The sequence below is a fragment of the Microcebus murinus genome, chromosome 14 (assembly GCF_040939455.1).
Source record: "Microcebus murinus isolate Inina chromosome 14, M.murinus_Inina_mat1.0, whole genome shotgun sequence".
Classification (NCBI taxonomy): Eukaryota; Metazoa; Chordata; class Mammalia; order Primates; family Cheirogaleidae; genus Microcebus; species Microcebus murinus.
In genome coordinates, this window is record NC_134117.1 from 24,229,449 (window position 1) to 24,241,344 (window position 11,896).

Here is an 11,896-nt window from a genome sequence, read left to right on the forward strand (position 1 = left end):
GATCCCTTATACACCTTGCCTAGTTACCCCCATGGCAATATTATGCAAAAGGAGGCCAGGAGTGGTGGCTCATGCCTGTAATCCTAGCACTCTGGGAGGCAGAAGTGGGTGGATCGTTTGAGCTCAGGAGTTTGAGACCACTCTGAGCAAGAGCAAGACCCTGTCTTTACTGGAAAAAAAAAGAAAGAAAAAAATTAACTGGACAATTAAAAATATATAGAGAAAAAATTAGCCAGGCATGGTGGTGCATGCCTGTAGTCCCAGCTACTCAGGAGGCTGAGGCAGTAGGATTGCTTGAGCCCAGGAGTTTGAGGTTACTGTGAGCTAGGCTGACACCACGGCACTCTAGGCCAGGCAACAGAGTGAGACTGTCTCAAAAAAAAAAAAACAAAACAAAACCCCCACCCCCAAAAAACACTATAGTATATCACAACCAGGATACTGACATTGATACAATCCACTGCTCTTATTCAGATTTCCCAAGTTTTGCTTGTATTTATATGTGTATGTATATTAAGTTCTACACAGTTTTATTACCTGTGTAGGTTGTGTATCCACCACAAGACAATATACTGAACAGTTTCAACACCACGGGATCCCTCATGTTGCCCTTTTATCACCACACGCACCTCCTCCTTCCTGTCCCCATCTCTAACCCCTAGTATGTAACCTTCTGAGATTTGCTTTTTTTCACTCAGCATAATTCCCTGAATACTCATCCAAGTTGTTACATATATCAATAATTTGTTGCTTTATTTACTTATTTATTTATTTATTGAGACAGAGTCTCACTTTGTTGCCCAGGCTAGAGTGTGTGCTGTGGCATCAGCCTAGCTCACAGCAACCTCAATCTCCTGGGCTCAAGAGATTCTACTGCCTCAGCCTCCCGAGTAGCTGGGACTACAGGCATGTGCCACCATGCCCGGCTAATTTTTTGTACATATATTTTTAGTTGGTCAATTAATTTCTTTCTATTTTTTTAGTAGAGAGGGGGTCTTGGTCAGGCTGGTTTCGAACTCCTGACCTCAAGCAATCTGCCTGCCTCAGCCCCCCAGAGTGCTAGGATTACAGGCGTGAGCCACCACGCCTGGCAGTTTGTTGCTTTAAATTGCTGAATTGTATTTGATGATATGTATGTACCAGTTTATTCACCTGTTGAAAGTCATCTGGGCAGATTCCAGTTTCGAGCTACTACAAATAAAGCTTCTATGAACATTTGTGTACAGGTTTTTATAAGAAAGTAAGCTTTTTTCTGGGATAAATGACCAAGAGCACAATTGCTGGGTTGTATGGTAACTGCATATTTTGTTTTATAAGAAACTGCCAACAGAGTAGCTATACCATTTTACATTCCCACCAGCGATGTATGATTGATCAGTTTCTCTATATCCTTGCCAGCATTTGTTACTGTCACTATTTTTTACTTTAGCCATTCTGATAAATGTGCAGTGATGTCTCATCATGTTTTTTTTTTTTTTTTTTTTGAGACAGAGTCTCACTTTTGTTGCCCAGGCTAGAGTGAGTGCCGTGGCGTCAGCCTAGCTCACAGCAACCTCAAACTCCTGGGCTCAAGCGATCCTCCTGCCTCAGCCTCCCGAGTAGCTGGGACTACAGGCATGCACCACCATGCTCGGCTAATTTTTTGTATATATACTTTTAGTTGGTCAATTAATTTCTTTCTATTTTTAGTAGAGACGGGGTCTCGCTTAGGCTGGTTTCGAACTCCCGACCTCGAGCAATCCGCCCGCCTCAGCCTCCCAGAGTGCTAGGATTACAGGCGTGAGCCACCGCGCCCGGCCTCATTATGTTTTTAATTTTGCATTTCCCTGATGGCTAATGATGCTGGACTACATTTCATGTGCTTATTTGCCATCATATATCTTCTTTGATGAAATGTCTATTCCTATGTTTTGCTCATTTTCTAATTTGATTGTTTTGTCACTGTTATGTTTTGAGAGTTTTAATATTTTATTTATTTATTTATTTATTTATTTAGAGACAGAGTCTCACTTTGTTGCCTGGGCTAGAGTGCCGTGGTGTCAGCCTTGCTCACAGCAACCTCAAACTCCTGGGCTCAAGCGATCCTTCTGCCTCAGCCTCCCCAGTAGCTGGGACTACAGGCATGTGCCACCATGCCCGGTTAATTTTTTCTATAAACTTTTAGTTGGCTAATTAATTTCTTTCTATTTTTAGTAGAGACAGGGTCTCGCTCTTGCTCAGGCTTGTTTCGAACTCCTGACCTTGAGCGATTCGCCAGCCTTGGCCTCCCAGAGTGGTAGTATTACAGGCGTGAGCCGCCACACCCGGCCTTGACATTGCATTTTAAATTTCAGTTTCCATATGTTCATTGTTAACATGTAGAAACATGATTAATTTTTGTCTATTGATCTTATATCCAGAGACCTTGCTAAACTCACTTATTAGTTCTATGCTGGTTGCTTTTTGTAGATGTGCAAAGAAATCTCAGGAGGGTCATAAATAAGCATGAAAACTAGGAAACTAGATATAGGGCTTGGACTGCTATAAGGAAGCAGCAGTCCAGCCCTACAAAACAGATTCATAGGAGCCTACAGAGGTGCAGAGCACAAGCTTCATGCCTGGGGCCATTTCAAGCTCACTCCCAATGCTACCTGTTAGACCATACCAGGCTTATGATTGACCACTGAGCTCATGCTATGCCTTAGGTCATTGGTCCCCAACCTTTTTGGCACCAGGGATCAATTTCATGGAAGACAATTTATCCACAGACTAGGCATGGGGTGGGAGGAGAGAGGAGGGGGATGGTTTTGGGATGATTCAAGAGCATTACATTTATTGTACATTCAAACTTCTCTGCTAATGATAATCTGTATTTGCAGCCACTCCCCGGTGTTAGCAACACCACCTCAGCTCCACCTCAGATCATCAGGCATTAGATTTTCTCAAGAAGCACATGACCTAGATCCCTCACATGTGTAGTTTATAACAGGGTTCATGCTCCTGTGAGAATCTAATGCCACCGCTGATCTGACAGGAGGCGGAGCTTATGCAGTGATGTGAGCGATGGGAGAGGCTGTAAACGTTGCTTACTTCCTGCTGTGCAGGCAGGTTCCTAACAGGCCACGGACCAGTACTGGTCCATGGCCTGAGGGTTGGGAACTGTAGTCTTAGGACATATCTGTAATTGACACTGTGGCCTTAATCCCTTGCATACCTGCCTGTCCTCCCTCTTACCTGGCCACTGATCTCTTCTCTCCGGAGTAGCCGGATGGCTAGGCGCAGCAGCCCTACCACTGCCCGCTCCACAAGAAAGCAGAAATCCTGTGCCTGGACACAGAGGTGGTATAGATGGTCTCGAATAGTCTGCCACACACAGCCCACACGGTCCCTGCAGAGAACATAAAGGGAAGACAGTCTCAGCCAGAAAGGTCTGAGCAGTAAGTCTCCTAGGTCTTTCAGAGCTCGGGTATTACCTTAAGTAACACAAGCAGGCTTCTCCCCTACTGCCTACAGTTCCCCAGAGCCCACTCAGCAAGATGGCTTCCACCTCTTTGGCACAAGCCCAGTATGGGGTCTGCCTAAAGACTGCCCTCACCTGCCTTCTCCTACCTGTTCTCCAACACAATCCTTAGCAGCATTTCCAGGCAGAAAGCAGCATCTTCCTCATCATATGTCTCTTCATCTGGTGTTACTGAGACCAGAGCCTGAAGGGGGACAGCAGCAAGAAAGTAGGCATGGAGAAAAAGCCAACCACTAGCTCTGCCCTTACAGAAACTGAGGCATACACCACTGTTCCTATCCCCTCCCAAACTCAGACAGCTCTTCCATTCCTCTTTCTTCATCCTGTACCTTCATGAGCTCCTGCAGTGACTCCAGCTGGAGGAACTTGCTCTCTGTGATCATTTTCTCTGGGTCACATTGCTAGACAGGACACAAGAGAGAGGGGGTATGCAATAAGGGCTGAAGGGAAGAGAATTCCGCAAGAGCCAGGGAGAAAAAGCAGGGGGGGGGGGGAGTCAGCCCTGGTCACAAGCCCTGGATGATTGTTTCTATTCTTCAGTTCATAAGGCAGTATCTGTCCAGTAGGGAGGAGTCTAGGCTTTCTTATTAAGGGTGGGTACGCAGTTACCTTAATGCACTCTAAGGCTACTCTCTTGGCCTCTTGGTTCTCAGTGGATGGGCCCCGCACACTAGACTGCTCAGGACCACTCAATGTCAGCCAGCTCACGAAGCTCAGCACTGTTGATTCTCCTCTGTAGAAAAAGGGCACATGCTATGGTAATGCCCAAAGTTCTGACTCCTGCTTCCCAAGGTCCTCAGCCTCTGGTCTGCTCTTACCGGTTTGATGGTGTCTCCTCCCGCTGTAGAGAGATCTTGCCATTGGGATCCACAAAATCTTCTACCTGGAAAGGTAGGTAAAAATAGTTTCTTTCTATAGGCCCATTGCATCCTACCCCCACTTCAAGCAAAGTTCTCTGAATTTCTTCATGTAGGTCTCTTGCCCATACACTATTGCACCCCCTCCAACTTGTGACCGGCAATGGTTTCTACCAGTCTTCTACAGCTATCCCCTAAGATCTGTGGTCTTACATTTAAGGCATTCTTGGTGAGCTTTTGGCAGGCATCAGGCCCAGTGCTACCCTCAACCAGTTCTATATGCAGATAGCACATAATGTCAGAGGTCTTTCCTCGTTATTGTTGACTAATCTTAGATCAAGAATTACCTCCACCATAGCCTTGGGCAATAGTTGGGCTCGGAAGAGCTGCAGCATGGCCTCCATGATGTTCTTCCAGCCCTCCCGCAGGATGTCACCATGACGATGGGCCAAATGGAATACTGTCTTGGCTGCAATGTGGGCCTTAGGGTTACTTCCAAATACACTGGGTAGGTTCTCGATAGACTAGAAAAGAGGATGAGAAGAGGCTTAAGGTCTGGCTGATGTCTGGAAAGGAAAATCTCTTAGGCCTCTAACTATGGTTCCCTCAGGGTCCTTTTATTGGCTCTGCCTCAATCTCCCATAATGCTGGTGGGAAGGGATAACATGGTTAAGGCCTTTCCCACTTTTGCATCTCCTCTCCCATCCCCATTACATGAGGTAACACTATTCTCATCCCAGGGTATACAAGAAAGAAATGGCGTAAGGATTGGTATAGTCAAGAGAGAGTGAGGGAAGGTGCTGAGGGCAAGCAGCTCTGCAGATAAGGGTAGACCTGTGACTAAAAGAGAGGTCTTCCTTTGGAACTCCAAGTACACAGTTCCTACCCCTGCTTACCTCACTGCTGAGAGCTGTGAATTTGCACAGAGAGATGATGAGATTGTCAAACACATCGCTGAGGCCGTAGTGGGCAGAGATCATGGCGCACTTCCTGTAACGTCACCCCCATCCCAGAAACAGAGTCACTGAAAGGCCAGGCAGCCCTTCCAAGTCCCTGAGGAGGCTTGCATGGGGCTCTTCCCCATTAGTCCCAGGAAGAAACCTTTTACTTTTGAGACTGTTTAAGACTGAGCTTTCCCAAGCTTTAGCCTCCCTCCAAAAACTCAGAGGAACCTCATTCTAAGGAAAGTAAGAATAAGAGTCAGAGAACATGAAGGCAACCATGTTAGTTCAGAGAGGTGGGGGGAGGTGAAGACCAAGGCCAAAACTGGGCTACCTGAAGCCTGAGATGGCTTTCTGGATGATTGTCTCCTCAAGGCTTTTGTCAAAGACATAAGACAGAGCAGCAATAGTGGGGCCCCAGGTCATGGTGAAGAGGTCAAGATCATAACTGCCAGTAGGCACACGCAGGAATATGCCCTCAGGGGTTGCACCTCGATGAAGTAACACATTCCACACATAGTTCTCCCGAACCAAGCCTGTCTGCTCCTCTGGCATCACAATTTCCTCATTCCTGTCAGGAGGTAAGGGAAGAGGTGGGTGTTCTGCTGTGAACTTCACTGGTTCCAAACTAGGACCGGGGCTTCACCTAGACTAGCACTTTCCATTGATAAGAGGTTGTCAGAACTGCAGCTCAGTGGTCTGTTTCCCACCCACAAGTGGGAGCAGGGAGAAAGGAAGTGTCCCATAATCTCAAAGACCTGTCTATAAAGGGGGGCCTTTAGTTCTTCAGTAAGGAGACCTCAAGTTCTTTCTGGGTGTGAGAAGATCAACAATTTTTTCTACTTTTTCTGATTTACAGTAAAGAAATAAGTGTCCCATCTCTGACCTGTGTCCAAAGCCTCTCTTTCCAGTGTTCATCTTATGTTTTCTACTAGCCAGAGAACGCCTCTTATGAGCTAGCCAGTAAAACCCAGCAACTTCAGGTTTAGAAAATGGAGGCCATGATATCCCACTTAACAAGGGAAATTTGGACCTTGGCTTAGAGTACTAGAGTCTCAATATTGTTCAGACTTCTTTAAGGAAGAAATGAGTTGGCAGAGAAGCCCCTGCCCAACTAAGTCCCAAGGCTAAATCCAGGGCATGTGAGTCACTACAGTCTGATATGACTCTAAAAACTGGGAAAAGAAGCCATGTGCTTCTTCTTAATAGAGATGTTGCCCTGTTCTCCAAATATACTCACTTGATGGCATGGTACATGTCTTCCAGGATGTCTTGCTCAAAGTCCTTGCCTCCATTCACACCTTTTAGGTTTTTTCGAAACTCCTAGAGATAGGCCAATAAGCTTTTCCCCCTGTGTCAATGCTGAAGCCCCTCCCAAGGAACTCCTGGATCTGTGGTAAATAGGACTTAGGACACTAAGTGAAAGAACCCACCTTCCCACCCCAGTTCCTCTTCTGGGTTGGCCAGCCCTCCCTGTCCACCATGCCCACTGGAAATCTTGTCCTTTTTGCTATCTACAAAGCTGGGCTGGATCTCATCTGCCTTGGCTGGGACCCAAGCTTACCTCCAGGGTCATGGGTGCATTCTGTTTGCGAACATTGTGGTTGTGCTGATCAGTATTAAGCATGATGACAGCATAGGCCAGAGCAAAGCAGGCATCACTATTGGCAAATGGGGAGCCATTACAATTCTGAAAAAGCAAAGACCCCACCTGTGTCAATGTCCTTCTCTGGTTAATTAAACCCTAACTACCAACCCTCAGGTCAGTGCTGGTACAGAGGGAGGTACCACCTAGAAAGTGGCTAACCTCTTGCCAACTCCTTAACAGATGCTGGTTTCTCCATGGAAAGCTCATTGATGTCGCTCTCAGCCTTCTAAGGAGATAGCAGCCGGGTTCTTTAGTTGGAGACCATAGAAGCCCTCAGTCAAACTGGCCTGGGATTCTGGGCTCACCTTCTGCTACTCAAACTCACCCTCCAATGCTCTGTGAATGCCTCCAGCAACCTCTGTATGACTGGTGCTTCCCCAGGCAAACGGAAGGCTTCCAAGTAGAGGCGGAGAGCTTCATCCAGCCGCAGACCCTGAAAACTGAAGGTGCTATAGGGAAAGAAAGAAAAGTATAGAAGCTGGAGAGTATAAGCTGCATATGTTGGGCTCTCTGTTAGTCACAGTTCTCTTACTGGCAGAGGAGGTTGAGGTCTCTGGCAAGGGGTGGTATGTCCTAACACAATCCCTAACTTTAGTATTTTTCAAATCTGCAGACTCTTGCCGAGAAACCTCACCCCCTAGGACCCTGCTCTACCCTTTGCAATGCTCTCCGTGCAGAATGAAAGGGCTCCCACAGCTATCTTGCTGGAGCCCCTTTCAGTTTCAACAGAAATAAATGATGGAAAGAGGAAGAGTGTGTGACTTGGGTCACCAGCGGGAACTGAATAAGACTGCTTTGAGGGAGGGATGCCCTGTCTCCCTTGACTGATCACTATGTCCCATATTTCTCACGGTTTCCTCACCTTACAAAGCTCTCCAACAGGTCAATGTTTTTGCGGTCACTCACAAACTCTCCAATCATTTTCTTGTCCAGCCGAGGATTCTCTCGGAGCCACTGGGCTACCTCTGTGTTGTCCATTGGGATGGTGAGGAGGCCTTTCTCTTGCAGAAACTGGATTCCCTTCTTTGGTTTCTGGTTGAACTGCTCTGTGCCAGTGATTAGCAGCTGAAGGAGAAGGACTAGTGGTGTCAGAAGTTGCTCTGCCCCAAATAAGACAAAGGCAAGCTGGACTCTACCATAGTCCAAAGCTGATCACCTAATGGGTTCCTAGGATATGGTTCTTAGTGACTCCAGAACTAAGGGTGGATCATACCAGCCTTAGCTTCTTCCCCCATCTTCCTGCCTAATTAGAACTGGCTTAGGAGCTCCTTTTCACTCCTTTTCTGAGGCTTCAAGATGCATAGAACAGCTTCCTTTCCTCCAACTTGAGGATCAGGGTAGAAGAAAGAGACCAGAGAATTCTCTAAGTTTTATATCCATCCCTGATGCTTGTTACCAGCCAGCATCTTGTTTATAGCCTGGCTTGGATTCCCGTTATTTATATGGTTGCCTAGCTCTTAAGGCTCTGAGTTTGAAGGACAAGGCAGACTAATTGTGAAGGTAATTCAACTTTCTGTGTGTCTAGCCACAACTCTGCAGTCAAGGGCACACATGAAGGTTGCTGGGAGCTAGGCTGACGCCATGGCACTCACTCTAGCCTGGGCAACAAAGCAAGACTCTGTCTCAAAAAAAAAAAAAAAAAAAGGGCACACATGAACCAAAGTCATTTAAGCTGGTTATAAGAGGAAGAAAGGGTTAAATATAAGGTTTTCTTTATGTTAAGGAACCCAAAGCACAACAGTTATTCGAACTTTACTAAAGCACCAGAATAAATGTTAATTCCTTTTTATTACCAATCATCATGCTAGAGCTGACCAATAACCTTCAGTAACCCACATGACACCAGTTCCCAGGACTCCTGTCACTGGTACCGTAACACTTGGCTCTCAACTAGTATAGCATTTGCCTAGGCACATACAATAGGGTTGCCCAATTACATGGCTTAGCAGTAAGGGAAGGGCTTCACAGGAGACTGGGGGGTTGCTGAAGTCCCAGTAAGCCTAACTAGCCTTAGGAAGCTGTACAATTAAGCTGCTAGACTCTCCCTCATCTTCATCCTCTGGGATAGAAAATCTACAGAGGATACCCAGACAGGTGGGCAGAGGCTGAGCTCTGGGGAATATATGTATTACCTTCTTTTTGTTCTTAATTTCAATTAGTTCCCGTGGATCTGGCAGGAGACAAGAAAATCGAGGTGGTTTCCGGGTAAACTTTTTGTCAGCTAGGAATGGGAGGAAGAGAGAGAAAAGCCCGTAAGACCTCTTTTACCAAGATAATGACTTTTGAAGGTTGCTGATATAATCCCAGTGAAAAACGAGAGGCCTCAGAAATTTTCTTGTCCTTATCAGTTTTCCATTTCCCTGCAAGTCCTATCTTCTGGAGCTCCAGATGTTTTCTTCCCTTTCTCTGGGTTTGAAGGCATGGCAAGCCACCAAGCCTCACTCAGGCACTGCCGCAGGTACTCTGCTCCCTTTCTTCCATTCCCTACCAGGCCCTCCAGTTGAGGAGGCTTAGGACTGTGGAACCCAGTACCCACCCCCAGAGTCACCAGCTTCTTCCAGATCATTGCATCCTGGCTTCCCATGTTCTGGCAGCAGCCGTCCTCCACCTGGCAGATGCAGGCCTGGGATGTCTGGGGCTATGCCTATAGCTTTCCCATCGCTGGTTGCTCTCTCAGCTGGTAAGAGACAAAAGACACATGAAGACTTATATGGTAAGAAGCCAAGCAAAGCTGCAGGATAGGTCAAGTCTCAAGCCAAGAAAGATTTGCATGCTCCCACACAGGGTGCCAGCTCTGACCAGGACAAACCCAAGCAAGTGGTCACTATCCCAGCCAAGTGTTAGATTCTATAATTTAATGAAGAGATTACCCAGTCACTTTTCCTGAACTTCTACAACTTCAGTCTCAAGGAGGAGATAGAGAAGATTAGCATAGAGGCAAATATCAGGGATAGGAAAAGGTAGGGCCTGAAGCTTTTAGGGACATAAGTCCTATACATCCTTTAATCTCTGTCCTTTCTCTTGCCATAAAGAAATGATATTTCTGTCAAAAAACCAAAGTGGGGAGGAAAGGGTCTATGAATCCTGCTAACCTGCCTGACTGCCCTGTGATTCAAATGACCAAACCCCAGAAACAGAATTGGGAGCATCCCAGGGGAAGTGATGTGAGGACAGGAGAAAGGACTCAGTGAGTAGAGAAGAGATAAGCATAGAACCCTGGGGTCTTCAAAGAAAGAAATGTCTCTCACTATTGCTAGCTTCTCGGGTGCCATCTACTGTCTCATAGCTGGATCTGGCTGTGTCTTTCTTCTCCTGCTGGTTCAGGTTGTTGAGGACTTTGGCCTGGCAGTGGGCCTCAGTGCTGTCAATCACTGTCAATAGGGCATCAAGAGATAGTAGATGTGTTGTATAGAGCTGACCAGACACAGGGAAGGCATTCTGGAAATTAAACAGATTCATTAGACTGGAGGTTAGGAGAATACTTTATACTTCAACTGATCATTTTCCAAAAATCCCTAGCTGGGCTAGTTCACGTCTATAATCCCAGCACTTTGGGAGGCAGAGGCAGGAGGATTGCTTGAGGCCAAGAATTTTAGACCAGCCTGGGCAACAGAGTGAGAGACCCGTGTCTCTACAAAAAATAAAAAAATTAGCCAGTTGTGGTGGTGTGTGCCTGTAGTCCTAGCTACTTGGAGGCCTGAGGTGTGGTGATCACTTTAGCCTAGAGACCAGGAGATCAAGGCTGCAGTGAGCTATGATTGTGCCACTGCACTCCAGCCTGGGTGACAAAGCAAGACCCTGTCTCAAAACAACAACAAAAACCCCAAAATCAAAAATCCTGAAACCTCTACAACTGCTACATTGCCTTTAGAAAATGCTTTTTGTCTTCCTGTTTCCCAACTCTTAAGTGTTTCCCCCTCCTTGTATGTACTATCCTCATTACCACCAGGGAGATTTCCTTTATGGAACCTTCTTTCTAGAGACCAGTAATAGTGCTCAGCACCTTGGACAGCAGCTTGGTGAGGTCCTCAAAGAGGTTGGAACAGTAGTAGTCACAATCATAGTTGATGTAGAGCTCGGTGACAAAGCTGGGGATGCGCCAGAGCTGCACAATAGCTTCCAGTGCCATCTCCTTCATCTCGTAAGGCATCTTGGGGTTCTCCACAGTGATGATCTCCATGAGCTTTTTGATGTACATCTGGCAATAACCCAGTAATTGCCATTTGGGTAGGGAAAGGATTCAAGATAGGAAGAGATAAAACTGGACAGGACCAATATCGAACAGGAAGCAGATGCCCAGCCAAGAAGTATGCATTAAGAGATGCCTAAAGGTATTCCATCCCCTAAGTACATCCTCCTCTTTGGCCTCTACGTTGGCAGATAAAGCCTGGCTCTCTACTTCATGTCCGATCTTAAATAAGTTGCCTGTTTTGTAATCTCTATGTGAGCATGAACTGGTCCTATTCACAGTTCATCTTTGCAATTTAGTGGCAATGCTGGCTTGACTTGCCTGCCTGTGTTGCAGAGGAACTGCTGGGTAGAAGAGTTGTTCCTACTCATGGTAAGATTACCTGCCAGTCCTCATAATTGGGTTCTCCTACTTTATAGTCAGCCAGTTTCTTCTGGTCTCCTTTGAACTTTTTCCCTAAAGAGGCCAGTTGATGAACCAAATTATGGAGGCTAAAAGCACTCCCTTATAGGAAGCCCCTAAATCCCACCCCTGCAGTATGACAGAGCTAGCCTCACTGAAGATGCCATATACCTCCCTTTTTTTTTTTTAACCTTTTTCTTCCAAGGTCAAGAAACTCACCTCCATTTGGAACTTGAGGTGCTCCCGCATGCTCTCAAATAATAGGAAGCATACTCGCAGAGAAGCAGCATAAAGATTCAGTCGCTCCACATTCAGGAGCTAGAGATCAGAGTAGGGTAGGCTATGAGATTTCAGAAGCCT

At 46.3% G+C, this 11,896-nt stretch overlaps 1 protein-coding gene across 4 annotated transcripts in view; it reads right to left on the reverse strand.

Moving 5' to 3' along the window:
• The window catches only part of GBF1 (golgi brefeldin A resistant guanine nucleotide exchange factor 1), a 125,393-nt gene that overhangs the window by 6,113 nt on the left and 107,384 nt on the right, over positions 1 to 11,896 (reverse strand). For all 4 annotated transcript variants that reach the window (XM_012769766.2, XM_012769760.2, XM_012769747.2 and 1 more), the window contains 17 exons: positions 11,756 to 11,854; positions 10,949 to 11,143; positions 10,194 to 10,383; positions 9,482 to 9,622; positions 9,078 to 9,166; positions 7,808 to 8,010; positions 7,271 to 7,394; positions 6,862 to 6,987; positions 6,538 to 6,620; positions 5,632 to 5,868; positions 5,253 to 5,346; positions 4,704 to 4,880; positions 4,318 to 4,382; positions 4,109 to 4,232; positions 3,829 to 3,900; positions 3,589 to 3,683; positions 3,214 to 3,367 (listed from right to left, as the gene is read on the reverse strand). In XM_012769766.2, the coding sequence (XP_012625220.1) occupies positions 3,214 to 3,367; positions 3,589 to 3,683; positions 3,829 to 3,900; positions 4,109 to 4,232; positions 4,318 to 4,382; positions 4,704 to 4,880; positions 5,253 to 5,346; positions 5,632 to 5,868; positions 6,538 to 6,620; positions 6,862 to 6,987; positions 7,271 to 7,394; positions 7,808 to 8,010; positions 9,078 to 9,166; positions 9,482 to 9,622; positions 10,194 to 10,383; positions 10,949 to 11,143; positions 11,756 to 11,854 (2,268 nt within the window). The remainder of the gene's footprint in view (positions 1 to 3,213; positions 3,368 to 3,588; positions 3,684 to 3,828; positions 3,901 to 4,108; positions 4,233 to 4,317; positions 4,383 to 4,703; positions 4,881 to 5,252; positions 5,347 to 5,631; positions 5,869 to 6,537; positions 6,621 to 6,861; positions 6,988 to 7,270; positions 7,395 to 7,807; positions 8,011 to 9,077; positions 9,167 to 9,481; positions 9,623 to 10,193; positions 10,384 to 10,948; positions 11,144 to 11,755; positions 11,855 to 11,896) is intronic.